The sequence below is a fragment of the Cyphomyrmex costatus genome, unplaced genomic scaffold, assembly GCF_001594065.2.
Source record: "Cyphomyrmex costatus isolate MS0001 unplaced genomic scaffold, Ccosl1.0 scaffold187, whole genome shotgun sequence".
Taxonomy (NCBI): domain Eukaryota; kingdom Metazoa; phylum Arthropoda; class Insecta; order Hymenoptera; family Formicidae; genus Cyphomyrmex; species Cyphomyrmex costatus.
In genome coordinates this window covers 101,515-121,837 of record NW_017275900.1, presented here as the reverse complement: position 1 = coordinate 121,837, position 20,323 = coordinate 101,515, and the positions used below count along the sequence as shown (strand labels likewise).

Below are 20,323 nucleotides of genomic sequence, written 5' to 3'. Positions count from 1 at the left end.
TCTATGTGTTACACACATATTCGAATTAAAAATCTTAATAAAGAGAACAGGAGAGCAGTCCTGTAGCAAGTAAAAGCAGGTTCTCGCTTCGATGCACACGTTTTAGTACAAGAGTTGTTGTAAAATAACTAAATATTAAAATATATACATTGAAATCGGTAACTTTCATATACATATAAATTGCACGTATCTAAGCTAGAAAAAGATGGCAACAATAAATCATACTTATCATTCGTAAATGTATTGTTTCACATAGTTTATGCGTCTAGCGCATAGTTTTTACGTGTGATTTTATTTCTTGCTACTTAGTTTTTGTAAAAAAATTTTTTTTCTCGAATGTATATCAGACCACACTTTCGCGTTCAGTCTGCTTATCATACCCTGCTAATATTCCTCTTCTTAAAGAGACATTGCTATTGCGTAATCCATTACCATTGAACATTTGAATGATAGTCGAAACAGGTGGAATTTCTAATAACTTTCGCGCGGACGACTTTTTATCAGGTACACTGTCCGCGCTAGATTCAAATACCACTTGATCCAGCGAGCGTGATCGCTTCTCCCGTATTTCTCTCTTGTTCATATTATCGTAATCTAACAATGGCTCTGCTTCATTTGGAAGACTGTCAATGTGAGACATCATTATTACATTGCCATTAGGATAATTATTATTTAGCATTTTTTCAGAAATGTCCGCTTTTAAATTCATCCGCGTGCATTCATTCTCCTTCCAGAAGTTCGGCGATTCAAATCTTTTGTTATACGTATCAATAGGAAGTGGATCGAGTGAACGAGATTCGCGTAAGACAGTTTCAGATGGATAATCACTTGACGACGAAGACGCGATGGTAGATAATGCACGCGCGTTTTTTCTAAATTTTGGACCTGTACTTATGAACAGATCATCTACCGACTTGATATTTAAGCGCCTGTGCGTTTCTTCTTTCTGAACTGGAATATTGTCTAGGGTGATCTTCGAGATGTTTTCAGTCAAAGACAGGGGAGATCTCTCGAGCTTGCGAGCATGTAATGCTCGCGGAACTGGACTAGATACCTCACACTGCGAAGAAGAATCATCTGCCGTTGGATATGGTACACATGAATGTCTGCGACTACCGGCGCATAATCCTTCTAGTTGTGAAGCGTATCGCGAGTCGGAACTTAGTTTCGGGCTTTTTCGTGGTCTGCAAAATAGTGGTAGGAGATTTTCATCCCCGTTAGAATTCTGTAAAAAAATATAAAGATTTAGTCCATTAGAGAGCGACAACTTCAGTGTAAGTTCAAAATTTAACAAGCTTATTAACCAATTAATTTTAAATATTAAAATAACGATATAAAATATCTTTTAATTTAAAATAAATTTCAAATAACAAGAAAATCAGGCTAATGAGAGCTATTCCGCGGTTATTGGTGCGACCATATATAAGATATTAGAATGTGAATATTATATACCACGTAAGTAGTATAAAATAAATTTAATAGAAATTCCTTGACAGAAAAGTTTATTTCTGATACTAAATTAAAATTTCTTTTTGGTACTAATTTATTATTTGACATAATTACAAGAAGAAAGATTTTCAAATTCTTCCAAAATATATTGTAACGTCCGCCGCGCTTTCTCGCGTCAAGGCGAACGTCACGAAGAAGACGCTGAGCCGTTGCCACGGCAACGAGAATGCGAGGCAGCGCTTAGCGCACGCAATAATAACACGCGCTTATCACGTGAACTGGGTATTGATCATGAAACTTTTTCCCTATAGGATAAAAAGTGAAAAGTTTTACCATTGAAGTTAATGAAGAAATTTTTTACTTTTCACTTTTCATCCTAGAGAAAAAGTTTCATGATCGATACTCTGAAACGGCAATCGTTGATGCCGTGCGCTTGCGCGACAAATTAAAATAACTGCACAAATCTTGTCCTAATTAATTAAGATATTGTAAATTGAATTGGGAAGGATAAAATCCATTGACCTATTACATATTAGGCCGACATCAAAGCATGTATGAATAATAGTTTGCGGGAAGATGCAGTAAAGTGCATCCCATTTGATAATAATGGCAGTTGCCAAACATATCGTAATGAAAAAATAGTCGCAGGCAGGATAAAACGTCCTGAACAAATAAAGCAAAATTAGCTGATCGGGACTGCGAATAAAGACCGAGAGTCAATTCCCGACGCAAAACCATGTATAAAAACTGGAACCGTAATCTTTCATTGACTGCAGCAACATCAAGCATGCGAATCGTTGCCAAGCATGCAACGCAGTAAGGGCGTACTGAAGGGGCTGTCGCCGTCGATATGCAACGTATAGAATACGGCTATAAGTCGTTTAAATTCATAAAATTTCTTCTTGATAGAACTCTCCAGAATAATTTTGTATATAAAGATGTATATTGACGGGTCGACCCCTCTAGAAAAAGAACATTCTAGAACATCTTAAAATGTTCTAGAATCAGGATTCCTTGACGCAACATCCGCTAAGGACCAACCCCCTTGTCCATGCGAGGATTACCCCTTTAGTTATATATAATCTGCGCCCGATAAGAGTGCAGCTACTTCGTTTCTTAGTACTGGCTTCATTTAGAAGTAAAAATCGCAAATCTCGCGCAGTATTAGAATCACGTGATCTCGAAAGTAGTTTGTTTTCTTAAAGGCAGCAATCTAGTCTCGCAAACTTAACTTTATACTATTAGTAAGTTGTAAGTTTCAATGTGAAAACTGATAAGTGTTATTTAAGTATTCTGAATTTAAATTAAAATCAGTAATCTTTCATAACTGTTCTTTTTTTTGTTCTTCTTTTTTCATCCTCTTTCTTTTCATTTCACTATTTTATTTTTTTTATTTTTTTTTCGCTGCGAAGTACCCATCTAAATGTTATGTGATCGTCTAAATGTTCTGTGTCGTGATTTTGTGTTTCGCCAACATACTGCGCGACCGCTGAAGTTGGAGAATAACGAGAGCATCATTAGGATACCGCCAAACAGGGCCGTATAGTGAGAGTACCCAAAGATCAAGAGATTTCCTGTAACCTTTTCTGCCGTTGTAGCAGGGCCTTTCCCTTCTCTGCCTTTATTTTTCGTCGTCGAGAGGGTTTCGACAACTATCCGATGACATCCTATAAGGAGCCACTGTGTAGGGGCAAAAGGACTTTTTTTTCACAGGGCTCCCCGCCGCTCATTCCGTACGGCATTACTCTTCTCGTTGCCAGCCGGCATTCGTGCATTATCCAGAGGGGAGGGAACTGAGACATAACCGAAGAACCGCAAACTCTATTATTGAACAAGGGAATAACCATGGTTCCAGGACGAAGCGATGCCTCGTCACAGAAGCACAGGACACTGCGAGCGTTGGTACGCGAGTACCATTTCAAAGTTGAGTTCGACCCTCGGGCTTTCATAGACACCTGGTGGCACCAGGAATCTAGGTACCACCTTGTCCTGGGAAATCACCAGGATCCCCCCAAACGGAAGCAAATACCGCGTGAGGTACCGCGTGCACAGGCCAGTGCAACTCCACGAATATTGCGCGAAGAAATAGTACAGGGCTCTACTAGATTTAGAATATTGAGCGACCTGCGGCGGCTCGTGGTCCGTGGACCGGCCTGAAGCCGCTCAACGGAAAGTGGGAAATCACCACCAAGACTAGAGTAAAGGACGTGCGCTCCACGTCCGTCAAGAAGGTGAACGCGACATATATCCTTATATTACATTTATGTTTTATACAACTCATTCAAACACTCTAAATTTTTATTCACAAACCTCTATGTTTTTTCTGTGTGTCACAGTAGCCCCTGTGAGTCAGTAAGTTTTTACTGTTCCTTTTCCTTTCATTTCAACGAAACCACGCTCTTCGATTTTATAACCTCCGATCTTATCTAGCGCTTCTTTACATTGTTTACTAATATGTATTCGTAATGGCTCTCCAGTAGATTCCATACGAGACGCAGTATTGACTGTGTCTCCGAATAAACAATATCTAGGCATCGTTAAACCGACAACGCCCGCTACCACAGGACCTGTAATTTTATATTCATCTTATCACTAAGTAATATGATGATGTGTACATATATATATATATATATTACATATATGTGCATATATATATGCATATTTTTAAATGCATCTTTTCTTACCGGTATGAATGCCGATACGTAACTTCAGAGTTTCTTGAGGTCGATGAGTTATCGTATGATGCTTAACAGCATTAAGTAATTCTAGCGACATTGATGCTACCTGTCCAGCATGCTGATCTCCATTTCTTATTGGAAGACCGGAAACCTGAATAGAGTATTGAATATTGAGAAATAATTTTTTTCGTAATTAATTAAGTAAAAATGCTATACTAAAATATGAAATTTAATACTTTTAAGGATGTTTTGTACCTATTTTTTATACTTCAGGAAAATATGATCACACACTTTACTGTATAAAATCATTTTATAAGTCAAATTATTTGTTTTGTTCTTTCGCAGGCTTCACAGACTAAAATTTCTCGTTAAAATTTTTTGAATGATATTGGCTGATATTAGCTATTTTTGGATGATTAATTGATACTTTTATTGTATTTGATATTGTATAGACAAAATATCCTTAAGTTACACAAGCTGAATTTAATTTCATGATTACATTAAATTAAATTTAATTACTTTACGTTAAATTTAATATTTTTATAACTTAAAAGTATATTTGTATACATGAAACTTGATGTACTTTTTGTAAAATTTAATGCATGCATTCATCACATTTAAGCCTACTATAACTCAGTTTTTCATTAAATCATTCGTTACTCTTAAATAGTTATTTATACACACAGTCTTCTTATATGTTATTTAAATTCATACTAAATTTCTAACAGTATACTTACGACCATATAGGCATCTCCAATCGTTTCTACTTTGTACACTTCATATCCTTTTATTATACGGTCGAACAATGTATACAGATCATTTAAGAAATTTACAACCTGTCGCCACAATTACCAATTACATAAATAGCATTTTTGTTTTATTAATTATAAACCAATAAATGAAAATATATACCTGAAATGGTGTACTTTCTGCTGACATTGCAGTAAAACCAACGATATCACTAAAATATATAGTAACCGAATCAAAAGCTTCCGGTTCTACGCCAATACCATTTGTTAAACAATTCGCGACAGGCCTAAAATGAAACAATATTTTGTAAATATATATTTATTATTCAGAATTTTATAGTCATACTTACTTTTTTTTTTATTGATAAGCATGTCAATTTGCGAAAACTTACTTAGGTAACATTCTATGAAGAAGATCTTCAGTTTTCTTCTTTTCTTCCAAAAGAAGTCCCGTACGCTGAGTGACTAGATCTTCGAGATTGCTCGCATATTTCTCCATCATATTCATCATTTGATCCATTATATTTCGATGCCATCCAGCTTTCATTCTCTTCAATCTAGTCCTTATTATTTTGAAGTCTGGCCTAAGTTCTGGATTTTCCGCCCAACAGTCCGTAATAGTGACAACAACATAATCGGCACAATTTGCTTTCGATTCGGAGAGTATGTTTAAGTTAGGCCTAAACGGTGGTTCACCATCTTCCGGAAATCTTTTTACTCGGTCTATGATTTCTGTCATAATATTTAATAATCACTTTTATTTTTTTTTTTTTCGTAATTTGAACCGAATATTGATTAATGAATGATCGTTATATTTATAGTACTTTTTCGTTACACACATAATCCTTTAATTATAATTACCTTTGGGTTCCAGGTTTATATTTCCATATGGACCTCTGCGTCCAAGAATTTCATACAGAATAATGGCGAAAGAATAAATATCTCCTGCTTGAGTGCCTTTAATTGGAGCATGTGGATTTCTTAATAGCTCGGGTGCTTTCCAAAATAAGTCTACAACAAGATAAATAGTAATTAAACATTATTAAATAATAATTTGATTCATATCATAATTTTAAAATAACGCTTAATATACTTGATAAAAATTTAAACTAAATATCTGCATACTTCGATAATACTGATGTTCACCAATGCTGTCAGATTCGGCGCAATGACGCATATTATGAAGACCGAAGTCGGAGACTTGGAGTACCCAACGTGAAGTTACAACACAATTGGAAGACTTTAAGTTTCCATGACATACTAATAACGAAGACTCATGAATATATGACATGCCCTGTTTAATAAAATTGCATTAAAATTTTATGATGTGTTGTGTAAATTTCAAAAACACCTACCTTGATAAGATCGTGGATGAGGGAAGCAATAAACATATCATCTAATTTAATATCTTCGTTTTCAATTATGTCCTACAAAACATACGACAATATTTTTTTCTTATTTTATTATCTTATTATCTAAACTTTTAAAATCGAATACATTTCAAAATTGATATAAATTATAATACTAAAGAAGTTATTAGACAGTTCTTGATCGCTAATAGTTATTATTCACAAATCAATACATATTACAATTTCATACGATGTTTTTTGATTCTAAATGTGATCTTCGCCAATGAAAATTAATATTCGATTTAAATTCTTAATCTCGCTGTCCGTCAAATATGTATACAATACATAATTAAAAAAAAAAAAAAAATTACCTTAATTTGATTACATAAATTAAGACAATTTGATTATGTATATATATATATATATAACTGTTTAATGGCTCTTTTAATTTGACAAAATTTTATTCAATTTTGAATTTATATTCGGTAGATCTCGAATATATTTACATTAAGCACGTAACTTTTATTTGTGTGCATGACAATATATCGAATATTCTCGTGTACATAATATATACTATATTATAACTAATAACAGGATGTCATCATGATTATGCTATGACGTACATAAAGACTTCCTTTGGCACAATAGTCGGTAATTAACAATATCCTCATCGGCTCCACGCACGCTCCAATGAAAGAGTTGAGATTACCATGTCTAATTTCACGAAGAATGCGCATCTCTTTCATAACGTCTCGTGAAATGTCTTTTTTCTTTGAGAATTTTAGCTCCTTTATCCGTACCATTACACCATGGTAATGTCCAGTTTGCGCAAACACTTGGCCTCCACATCTCGACTCATAGGACATTGCACTAACTAAACTTAACTACAATCGAAAGATGTTGATTTCTTACATCATGTATCAAGAGGTCAACACACGGACAAGCACTTTGTCATCTATCTCAATTACGATAATACATGCGCTATTTACCTTACTAGGGGAGGACATCATGTTATCAAGATGAGGATAACCATGTATTTCATTCGGATCAATCTTCCAAAGCAATCCTTCTATCTCTTGTTCTATTTTCCATCTTCGATATATGCTCACAGTAACTACTGTGGCGCAAAACAATAAAATAGCCAATGCTGCAGCAACAATGATACTACGAAGATGTGTGTCATCTTTTGGACAATGTTCATTGAGAAAACCACATCCAGGTTCTGCTTCAGGTTTATTTCTGCCGGGCCAATCTATAGCGCCTGGCCAAGATTTATACACCTACATCATGTAAGTACGTTGTATTTAGTCAACATCATCTCAGCGCTTTCAATTTTTATAATTCAATAATTTTAATATCGAATGACCGTCTTTTCTATCTTTGATTTGTCGTAAACATTTTTCAAACGCTATGAATAACTCACTCACTAGAGTTTCACCCTGCTGGAATTGACCTACAGGCAACATCTGATAATCACAAGAGAAGTTATCGGTATGAAATGGCTCTTTTTTCAAAGCAAGCACTGAAAAGTTTCCCTCCGAGTCTCCAAATTTATCCAAATTTATTTTTGCTCCGCTCACACCTAATAAACAAAAAAAAATCAAGTAAATTTTAACAAAGATATATTTAGACAATCTTTAATGTTTAAAAACACCGAAGAAATCTACTTAAGAATTATATCAATTCATCTTCGATCTGATTGCTCTCCTCTCGTATTATAGGTATATCGAGTATTAGATTATGCGAATCACTTAAGATTAATTCCATCGATATAGATTATATCTATTCGACGTTATTATAGGTACTTACTGTAATATGTATGTCTCTTGATAATTGTATCGACTATAAGAGTGCCGTTTTTTGCCAATTCCTCGATAGAATGGTCCGGATGAGCTTGTATTAATTGATCCAAAGCCTCCGCGTATAGTTTGACAGAATCGTAAAGATATGCCGCGTAAATAGATACATACTAAAACGAAAATTAAGAATACAACAAAAATGACGCGGTACGAATGTTTACAATTAATCTCTATTATCTAAAAATACCTTTTCAAACTTTCTCAGAAGTTCAGGAACATGAAAATTAAAGGGATCTATGGTACTGTAGTGTCGGACCTTCTTGGTAAAATCTTCATAGTTGTTCGTAGGTGGTGTTGACACTACAACCATTAGTGAACGTGCTCTCTTCAAAAAATCTTTCGGCTCGAGACAATTCTTTAGATTATTGTAGTGATCGGGTTCTGTACCAATAATAACAAATTATTATTGCTGTGAAATCAAGACATAACTGCTATATAAGACTTTCAGATAACAAATCCTTAAATTTACAATAAAAAAATTTGGTATGCATATATATATATTTTTAAGGGAGAACACCACGGTGACGGGTTCAAAAAACCGATTTTTTTTTTGCATTTTTGTAATGCTTGGAGTCTTAAAAATATGTCCCTATAATATTATGTTGAAATTCCTAACGGAACAATAGTAAATATAAATTATCGCTTTAAAAATTTTATTTTGTATGACTCTTACGACGTCCTTTGCTCATTTCGTTTGTTGTAAATATAAATATGTGATAGAGTAGAACGTGGTCAGATGCCGCTAGGACATTCAGCAGTCCCCTTGATCTGTTTGTAGGCAGTTTTACCGGTATTCTTTTGTTTTTTGTGTGCTTCAGACCTTCACATGCACCCGGATTGGACGCACTTCGATTCGTTACGAAATTATATCGTTATATATAAACTAATCGGTTATAAAACTTTAAACGTGATTTTCTCGAAACCACGTTTTCGTAACTGGGCGCTCACATTCTCGGCCAATTTTTATCCAAATGACTTGAATTTTGGACAGAATGTTTACAACGAAATTCCCTTCAGTTGCACGTACGAACTTTTCAATCGGATTATTAGTTTTTGAAAAACAATTAAAAATATAACGATTTTTGTCGCAAAATCGTGACTTTTTTTTTAAAACAGCGCCATTTTGTCTAAAATTATTTTGTCAAAAATTCCGTACGTACAACTGAAACTACACTCATATACTTTAAAATAAAGTAAAAAAAAATTATTTCAGAGCTCCCGTTCAGACGCAGCACGAGTGCCCGTGCACCCATGTCTTTTCAGACGAGGTGCACATCAATGAGTACTGAAGCTACAAATATTAATATTATTCAATGAATTTGTTTTAATTATTTCGTAAATGTATATGTACTTCGAATATATAAAAACAATAATTCATACAAGCTATTAGTTTTTCAAAAAAAATTCACAAAAAGAGCCTTTTTTTTCGCCCGTCATCGTGGTGTTCTCCCTTAATATGCATACATAATAATTTAGCTTTAAATTTACTAAAAGATTAATTTTGTAACATTATATTTGTACGTTATAAGTAGCATTCCAACGATTATGCAATTGACTTATCGACTATTGTTCCCATAACCGTTTGACATAAACGTTTGATAAGATTCGCTAGATTCACTTACTCCACAAATATTTCTGTGCTTCACGCTGCGAATACGTCATCATGTCCACGTATATTACCATATATTCTCCATTATCCAGCAGCCTTTGGCCTTGCATTGAATTCATCATATCTATCAGTGACATTGGCGTTCCCAGGAAGATGTAAACTGAAATGATAAACGTAAACATTTCGTATTGAATGTAATAAAAGATATAGTGTGCCTTCCAACAAACAACACAATACAATACGGTGATCCTTGTTTAACATTGGTGAATAATAAAGATGTACTGATACATATATATAAAATACACGATACCGGTTAAAAATATTGCATCACTCTTCAAAATAAAAAATGTAAATAAATCGTTAAGTTATTTACTTTTTTTTCTAAGTTGTTTGAATTATGCATATAAAATGTAAAAAAAGTGCATATTGTCTTCAAAAATTAATGCACAGTTATAATAATATAACGCTTGTTTTAAAAGTGTCGTATTGTTTTAAAATAGTAGCGTTAATTATAAATATTTTTAATCTATAAACGTCAACAATATATTTTATGCAAATGTATTATTCATTTTCTCTTTCTACAATCATGTTTATGTTACATTAGTAATCAAATATCGATAATTTAAAAAAAACTGCTATTAACAGAATAATCTAAGATGTTTTTATATCTCAGCGGAGAAAAAAATGTGAATTGTTGTCTATTCTTTACGAATCTTTAAATTGCAATTTCATTAAAAATTCGCAATGAGAAGGCGTTATATTAAAATTCTTTTATCTTTTAAAAATAAATACTATTATATATTATACAAATGTATATACTTTCAATATTACTATAAATATAAAATCTCTATATCTATATTATATTTTTTCAAGTTAAAAATGTGTGATTTTCGCTTATATTCTTTAATAAATGAATATATATTATAGTCTATAAAGGCAGGAATCGATTTAAACTTGAAATCGACGAAACTCAGATTCCAAGAGACGATCGCCGAATTGTCGCTGAAAGTCGAAATTCGGAATTTAAGAGATTCATATTTGATCGCAGTTTTTCGATCTGCTACGTGGGAAAGTTTCGGCGATCGTGCCTCGCATTCTGCGTAAAAATAAATAAAAAAATATGGACTGACTGCGGGTCATATTTTTCGTCTCCTGTATAAGTTGGAACCATACGCTGACTTGGCAGCACGGTAGTCTTTCCTCGCAGCACGTGTGTCGATCCTCGACGGTCTTGTAATGGTTCACGGTAAGGTTGTTCTTAGCCGCCTGTTGCTGCAGCGAACGAGCGACCGTTGACCAGGCGCGCTCGGTTACAATTGAGAATTTGTTCCAACCGTAGTGTAGCAGTAGGGCGATCACCGACTTGGTTACCTGCGTGTCTGGTGGTTCGGTCCTTACGAAGGTCTTCACCTTTGAGGCTTTGTAATCCGAACATTTCTGCAAGCAGAACGATCGTCGTGTGCGACATTATTCGATGGATTTCCTCCCGATATTTCGCGATTATATCACGTATATCGATTTATGACAGTACACAAAGATCCCTATATACATATATTTAGCATCAAATGGATATACCATATTTGGTTCAATGATTGTAAACCTATAGTAACGTTTTTAATTCTTCGATACTTACATAACATTAAAAATTGAGAGAATATATGTTTTTAAAGATTTTTTTCTATGTAATCTTTTTTTCGTACAATTTTACTTTAAAGTACACTCCTAAACAAGAGAAAACAGAATCATGAAATAAAAATATAACTACTTTAATAATAAATAATCGATTGAATAATTTACGATATACATATAATTGCATCGTTTATTGATTCTTATATTATAATTCTAAGGATTTGCGCAAGGGCAAAATTGTAACGTGGAAAAAACATGTGACGCAGCCCGCCCTTTCTTTTGAAAGTGAACGAGCACACGTGGAACGTGATTATGATATGCGTACCTATGGCTCCCGGATTAGCACAACGAAAACGAGCGTGGTTGCGAAGGAGAAAGAAAAAAAGGAGAGGAAAATAAGAGAGAGAAAGAGGAGAGGGGAGAGAGAACGGACCGCCGCGAAGGGAGAGCAAAAAGAAGAGAATCGGAGCAGGAGGAAACGCCGAAACGAGGCAAGAGGAAGAGAAAGAAAGAGACGTGGATATACTGGCGAATAACACGGCAGTTAACTGCGTCGAATGCCTTGGTGTGCGGTGAGGTTAAATATAAACCCGAAGGCAAAGGAGGGCAGAAGAAAAGAAAAAAGAAGAAAGGGAAAAAGAAGGAGGAAAAGTAGAATGAACGGGGCGAGCCTCTTCGCGCGCGCTTTCGTATCTTGAAAAGAGGTGTATGGGGCAGCTGAAATGCGACATGCGTTCTTCATTAACATATAAATTAAACGTGACAGTTGTGAGGGTCAATTTTTCTTTAGCGACCACCGCAGAGCCGCGCCGCTCTCTTCCATTCTTTTTCTTCAGATTACCCGTCCTCTATCCGTGGGAATCCAGGATGTATTATAATAATAATGCCTTTCAGCAACTTGATCGCGAACAAGTAGGTATAATGTAACACGTTCACTCGCCGATTTTTCATTAGTTTCTGGTAGCCCTTGGCCCAACTTTAAACGACGCACGAACAAATATTATATTTGAGCCGGGATTGTGTCAAGAACTAAAGAAAGTGAGCAGTATACAAGTACTTTATGTCGTGACTGGTTGGTGGCAGCGCCTTTTTATCTATCATCGTAGATATTTTTTACTTATTAAATTTTATTTTCATATTTTATAATAAAATGAAATAAATCATTAATCATAATGCATTCGCATCATTTTAAGTATTTTTTTTTTTTGCATAAAACCAAGATTATAGAATAAAAGGATAAACTGTGAATCGCGATTAGTAGATATTAACAGAAATTGGTGTATTTTATTAATATGTATTCCATATTTTTTTACTAATTTTTTTCTCCGTATAATGAGTCTGTTTTCGCCTAGCTCTTTTTCTTTGACATTGACGGGTAGATAATTTCTAAACAGAGAAACACTTGTTTTTCAGTTAACTCAACGCGAGCGTGATATATCATAAAAAAATTAGCTTACACAGACCCACGTGCCGGTTATAAACTGGTAATCGTTTTCCCAGCAATAGCTTCGTTGTCAATTCTGGTAGGAGAAACGTGTAACATATTTGTCTTTCTTGCGAGCTGTGAATAGAAAAGAGAGCTGAAATCAGGTTTGTTTATCGGAACCTGAACTTCCCGTTTTTCCCTCCGCCTAGCACGATTGGCATCTACGATAGGCGAAACTAACCTGATACATTCGAGTCGTTTAGCCTAGTTCGTAAGCGAGACACTAATTTTAGAATTAAAATTTCACGTGGACTTTTCAACGTATACGTTTCATTACGGTAACATTTTAATGCACTTTGAAAAGCCACGTAAAATTATAAAATTATCATTTTAAAATTAATGTTTCATACTACGCGCGCGTGAATCGACTCGAGCTGATATATATCCTGTGCATTTCACGTGCTAATCGTGACCGACCTATTTTTTTTTGGTTATCTCGTAGAAAAAAAATATCTAAAATTTATACGTATAAATGAAATAAGAAGCAAACAATTATCTAAAATTAAGTGATTCTTTTATTTGAATATTATGATTTTTTTTGTGTTTTCTCGATTTATTTACTAAAGATTTTCTCATTTTACTATTCAGATCTCTCAATTCAGTAATAATAACTTCGCTATTTCAATTTCAATAGATACTGCGATTCTCAAGCTTGCGAGGTGTATACTCTCCGAAATTCGACGATTCTCATAATGATAAATATGCTGTTACTATTTTCAGTAATTACTACGTCATTCTCCTTCTAATTTTTTTCGAACTGAACGAAGCGGTTGCGAGAATACATTTTGGATATGTTATTTCACTCTTCTCATTATACAAATCGCTCATTATACAAACGGCTCTTCCGTTAAGTTTGTTTATCTGCTTGTTTATTTTTTCTTTAGGTGAAAGGACGACGATTAAGAACCGGTGAATTAACCCGCTATTTGAAGTGGTTATCCTAGTTCGTGGACGAGATGCTGGCGAGATGAGCTTTGGTTATTGCCGACGCGATATATTCTGGGCTCCTACCTGGCTATATATAGACGAGACCACCTTGAGGAAGTTTAAAAGATTCAAGAGCTCTCTCCCTCTTTCTCTCTCTCTCTCTCTCTCTTATTCTTCTTCTCCCTCTCCATGGTACAACGAGCTGGTTTTATATATAAGTCGATTGTTTGGCTGTGTAACGATCATTGGAAGAACAATCGCGGAAATATTTCGTCAGACGATTTGTGAACAACACTGTACATCTTTCGTTTTGGCGATTGACATGCTGATCCGCGATAACGTCATACCGTCTCATTCTCGTCCCTCGCGTTAAATATAATCGTTTATCTGCTGTTATGGAATCGCGCCGTCTGTAATTTCCGCTATGTTTGCTTAATCCTTAAATAGCTAATTATACAATAATAACGATAATTTCCCCGTGACAAACTCACATTTATTTTATGTAACTAACAAAACATAGAAATCCCGATGTTTTTCTGATACAGATGTTAAAGACATATTCTGAAGGAATGTTCCAAGTTCCAAGAACGCTTTAACACTGAGCGCGTTCAAATTGACAAAGCAGTTCTGCTCGCCGAGTAAATAAACATAATTGGTTGTTATAGATCCAACCAATTATTTTTAATCGCTCGGCAAGTATACCTTTGCACAGCCATTTTGCCGTTTTGAACTTGCCCACTGATAAGATTGTCCAAAAAAAGAATCTCAGACACACGAATTTTACGTCCCCCTTCGAAACCAAATTATATACATGTACAACACACTTTATCCTAGAGATATAATGAAAGAAATACCAGTTGACTCGTGAGATAAAAATCTGAGGTAGTGAAATTGCCTTGTCAAGTCATGTACACAGGATGTTGGTGTGTGATGATACGATGACTTGACAAGGCAATTTCACTACCTCAGATTATCCTAGAGATCTTTCTGAGGACACGTTTCCAAAACTTTTAGGGTAAAATGCTGTATGGGGTGCAATTTCAAAAAGATTATTTTAGGCTTTTGAGGCTTTCATGGGTATTTTCTTCAATAGTATTAGCGCACCCCTCGTCCTGATGAAGTGGACGGTATGGTTTACGAAACGTTGGCATTAATAATGAAGAAAGATCCGCAAACCTTCTGGTATAAAAGATTATTTTGTAGAATTCGTGTCTGCAATTCTTTTTCGATCAATCTTATCAATAAACATCGCGTAAACTTATGACAACAACTAATTTCTCGAAAAATCATTTTGGATCATATTTGGTCAACATCCTTCGATTATACCATGACAGCCTCGTTCTGATTCCGCAAGTTTTTGTCATAAAATTTTTTGAAACGACTCGCAACGTTGGTTTGCGTTAAATTAAGCTTTATTTTCTTACTTCTTGAGTGTAAAAATCATTGTAGATGACTATTCTCAAGTTACATGTATATATAATATAGAATGACATAATACTTAAAGATGTTCCATCGGTGACCTCGAAATGCTATATGTCCGTTGGTCGTGTGACCTTTGCCACAGGAAACTGATGATTCCGCAAAAGCAAAATCATCGTCTCTCGTTGCTGTTGTCTTGTAAGAGTTAGTTAATTATTATTTAATACATTTTATTTCAAAATTATTATAACCATCAAGATAGATACAACCAACATTTCAAACTACTTCACAATGATATATTGTCGATAGGTTAAACGATATGCAACTTAATTAACGAAAATGTAGTAATCTGAAATAAACTTTGCAAAGGCTTATACGAAACACTTTCAGCGATAATGTAGTTGAAATAAATTACACGCGTGAGTTTTAATATCGCGATTTATCATGAAACGATCCGCTATATCATTACTTTTTTTGACCGAATAAATAATAATGAAAAAAAAAGCCTAATGATAATGTAATTTTATACAATAGTTGTAAATAAATTTATTACATCAGTTCGAGATATTTAGATCTGATATCGTCTGATACCTACTTCGTCATTCATTGAATGTTTCGTCGTAAAACTGTAGTATTGTACTATAGTACTATATAATAAGTATTGATCCATTTAGAGTAACTTCGACGCAGAATCAGAAGGAAGGAATGGGCATAATTTATACGCAATCACTATTATATCTTTATGTTATATTAATATTGTGTTACGACTTCAGTTTTTTACCGTTAATATTAATAAAACCACTGTTAGTTGAAACAATGTCAATATAGTAAGTAGTGCAATCAAATATATTAATTAATATAACCTATAAAGTAAAATGAAACTGCAAAAGATTATTCAGTGATACATAAGTATAGATCCACGTAGCACACACCAGCGCGTTCAGATTGCACCTCCCAAAAGTGCTGTTATTATGCACTTTTATTGCATGCGGCTAATTTCAAGTCTTGATTAAGAAATGAACATGCGGCAGGATAAGTGATGCTTTAATTTTGCTGTTGAGCGTGTTATATCCTTGATAAAATTTTATAAATATATTTTAGTTATTGTACCATTTTACATCTTAGTTATTTCTAAGTATTATTTATACATTTTTTGTTAGTCGTACATTCTTTCAAAAAATAATCAAAATTTGAAAGAAATGGAAAAAAAGTGTTGAGAGATACACAAAATTCTTTTGAACTTGTAACAACGTTCATGTTTTTTAGCGAAATAATTACAAATACGGAACTTTGATTGGCTGGATACTACTAGTGTACAATTATTTCGAACCGAATATAATCCTTTCAATAATGATGTCGATATTCTAAATAAAGTTTGTATCAAGACGAAGTTACAGAATAGCTTTGTCGTATAGTGTCGATGGCGTAAATAACTATCTTCGATATCGTAACGATGAAAGTTATAGAATAGGGGCTTCCTCCCGTCATTATATCGTATAGCGTCAGGATTCCATTTCTGAATTATTGGTTGGCTTCTTAGGAGAACACTACGTTGGATGCAAAGACAGAGAATGGACTGCGCGATCCGTGTGTCAAAATGGTCAACGAAAATGAGAGAGAGGTACCGTGGAAGACGGCCATCTCCCTCTCATTCTCTCTTCCATTACACCATCGAATGGAAAAAGATAGAGATGGCCGTCTTCCACGGACCCTCTCTCATTTTCGTCGACACATTTTGATACTATACTTTAGATATGGGATTGCGCAGTCCATTCTCTATGTCTTTGGTTGGATGTAATGACAGAGGGCATTTATATTGTACGTACATATCTTGTTGTGTTTATTATTATTATGTTATAACGTCGTTAGCCGTTATTACAATGTTTACACTATTTAATTTCGCTAATTGACATCCTTTAAGGTCATCTATAATGGGCATGAGTAATAGTGGCACGGTTAGAAGGCATGTTGAAAGTAAACTGATTTTTTAGTATAATAGAGCGTAAAATAAATTCTTATGTGAAAATGATTGAAATCCATTTCCTTATACGTTTTATTCTCTTATTGCTTACGGACTTATTCTGTGTTTTATTATACCGGAAAATTAACTTACTCCCGATGTGTCTTATAGCTTTACTACTACTGTTAATGTCCATTGCAGACGACGACGCTTAAGGGCTATCGTAGACAATATTTCTGTAACAGTAACAGTAAAACGTATAAGGAAATGAATTTCAATTATTCGTATACGGACTTATTTTACTAAATAAGTCCGTATATGAATCGTACAAGTCCCTATTATACTAAAAAACCAGTTCAAACTTAAGCCGATGAATCAATCACAGAATATTGCTTCAGATCTACGTAATCCAACGGATATAGATACAGCAGTACATTTATAGCAATAAATTTATTCATAAGATAAATTTAAACCGGCTGAAATAGAAAGAAAGGAAGGAATTCTGATTGGTCTTTTAGTTGCTACGATTCTTTTAGATGCTACGAGGTATACAAAGTTGTGTTACAGCCTTTATACTCAGCACGCTATCATCTTTACGGCGCACACTATCTCCAATTATCATTTATAATTCGCAATCGGTTGTCGCTATACCTATATTAGGTGAGTCATCTAGAACAAATCATCTAAATAACTCGCTTGTTTTTAATGTCACGAAATAATGTTTCAGATGAAAGTGGAACGGAAATTGAAACAATAATCAATAGATCTGTATTGACGTCACACTTATTACGCGTTACCGCGCGTCTTACAATCATATCATGATAATATCTATTAGATATTAGGAGCTTTCCAACAAGCGGCACTAAATATCGTCAGACAAATAGTTGACGCACGATGTTGACGGTAAAAACCATTCCAAACATCGCGGCCGCGTCCGACTCTATCGTGTTTTTCTACGGAAAGTGACTTCTAGAAAGTTTTGCGTTTTCCAATGAGATATTCGTTGGGTAATTTTCCTAAAAATAGATATGCCATGAAACACATTTCGTTAATTTTTTTTCATAATGTCGCATATCAGATCAAATTTAAAAAATTAATTAAAATAATTACAACATAAACGGGCAAGTGAAAGCCAGTCCGCCAGTTAAAAAATTTGTGTACAAATTATAATATATTTACAATATTCATATCTTATATGATTCGAATGTTTCGATTCAATTCGAGTTATTTTTAGAGCAAATTACAATGTAATAAAAATGTGAATTCACTAATTGTCCCATATTCTTGGAAGTAGTGCACATCGTGATTCTCATATATGTACATTGATTATAGTTTAATAGTTTTAAAATTCAAGATATTCAAAGAATATTAAAAACTAATGAGAGAATAGGGCTACGAGCCATAGATTCATTAAAATCTTTAATCTTATTTATTCTAATATATTGCGAAGAATATCACGTAATGTTGGCGTTTCGTCCCGGCTTCCAATACTGGACTCATCAGTAAGGTATTGTAATGGAAGCCTACCTTAGACGCCTGTTTTAGTTATTAAATCGAGATTCTATATATACAGATATACGCGTATCAAAGCACTTGCGAGAATCTTAGCGAATATCTATAGACCTCTGATGGCGGGTCGACGTAGTAATATTCTGATGAGTCCAGTATTGGAAGCCGGGACAAAACGCCAACATTACGTGATATTCTTCGCAATATATTAGAATAAATAAGATAAAAGATTTTAATGAATCTATGGCTCGTAGCCCTATTCTCTCATTAGTTTTAAATTTATTGAGCATTATTACAATTTAAATTTCAAAGAATATTGTAAATATTGTACATATATTATAATTTGTACGCAAATTTTTAACTTACGGATTGGCTCTCTCATTAGTTTGTTTATATAGTAATTATTTTAATAAAAATATATAGCCATAACATTTTGTAAAATATCTAATTTACGCTTTTTTTTATAGCAAATCTATTTGATACTGCTTCTTTATCGGTCTCCATACCTATTTTTTGGAATATAAATAAGAATCTATACTTTTTATACTATCTTATTAGGAGTTTCTAAAGTAAAAAATATTTTTGGAATATTAAAATTGTGATTATGCATTTCTGAAATATTAAAAATATATAATATATAATATTTCGCTATAAAAAGATTTTTAAACAAGGATATTCCCAAAGAAGAAAGGTCATCCATAAAATCAATAATGTAGGACAGTGAGTTCTAAATCCCGGATTTTACAGCTAAAACCTCGACATTTTATTATTACATATACATAACAATATTAAAGTTAAATTGTGGAATAATATCACAGTGATGAACATATAAAAACTCAAATTATAAACAATATATAATCTTTGGAAATCAAATTTTTTACTGAATGCTAAATTAACAGAAATAAACATTATTCGTCTCTATAACAAAAAGAAGACATTAATGAGGTTTAGTTGTTTTCATTTTCAGTCTTATATTTTTCAATCAAAATTCAATCATGACAACGTTTGCGCAGCTGTTATTTATAATGATACAAGTAAGTAAATGAAAAACTATACAAAACACTTATCCCCCTGGACGTTTTCCGACGCCTTCAAAACAAAAAGAACAAATCCGAAGAAATTCGGACGGATGGCAGTCCCGTAGCTATGCAGCAACAAGTTGCGCGATGCCTAGAAGTCACGGTCCCGTAGAAAAACGGCGCGGGCAGGAGCAACTGTATTGGATTTCTCGTGGTATAGGAGGATGGGATATATTGCCATGAGAACGTGGCCGTTATGGACTGGCTGCTGATGCTGTCGTGCTGCCGACAGCAGTTGCATCGTATCACGGTTCTCTCGGCTTAGCTTGGCTCGTTTACTCCGCTCGCTCACTCGTTCGCTCGCTCGCTTACTCGTTCGTTCGTTCGTTCGGTCTGTCGCGCTCGGCGAAGTAATAGGCGGGCTAAATATAGCCGGCGATAAATACAGGCAGTTAGTGAGCCGCGTATGTCGTGTAACGCCGCGACGATATCCTTGGATATATACAAACGAACGAGACGACGGCGTGCACAAACCGACAAACACAGCACGGCGGCTTGTGTTTCGATACCTAATACTCGGTTTTGTCGATAGTGCACTTTTAACCGTTTACAACGCACTCGTATAACGCACGTCTTGCTTATGCGTAATTATATTTTACCGAGAGAGAGAGAGAGAGAGAG

General features: G+C 34.3%; 1 protein-coding gene across 1 annotated transcript in view; it reads right to left on the bottom strand.

Moving 5' to 3' along the window:
* Positions 1-189: 189 nt before the first annotated feature.
* The window catches only part of LOC108772369 (receptor-type guanylate cyclase Gyc76C), a 72,153-nt gene continuing 52,019 nt past the window's right edge, over positions 190-20,323 (bottom strand). Inside the window, 16 exon segments of the mRNA XM_018537889.1 lie at positions 190-1,225; positions 3,760-4,016; positions 4,134-4,278; positions 4,865-4,963; positions 5,040-5,163; positions 5,269-5,608; positions 5,738-5,887; positions 6,002-6,170; positions 6,232-6,303; positions 6,849-7,109; positions 7,215-7,505; positions 7,653-7,807; positions 8,035-8,194; positions 8,272-8,465; positions 9,707-9,853; positions 10,824-11,130. Coding sequence (XP_018393391.1) covers positions 344-1,225; positions 3,760-4,016; positions 4,134-4,278; positions 4,865-4,963; positions 5,040-5,163; positions 5,269-5,608; positions 5,738-5,887; positions 6,002-6,170; positions 6,232-6,303; positions 6,849-7,109; positions 7,215-7,505; positions 7,653-7,807; positions 8,035-8,194; positions 8,272-8,465; positions 9,707-9,853; positions 10,824-11,130 — 3,753 coding nt within the window. The 3' untranslated portion in view covers positions 190-343.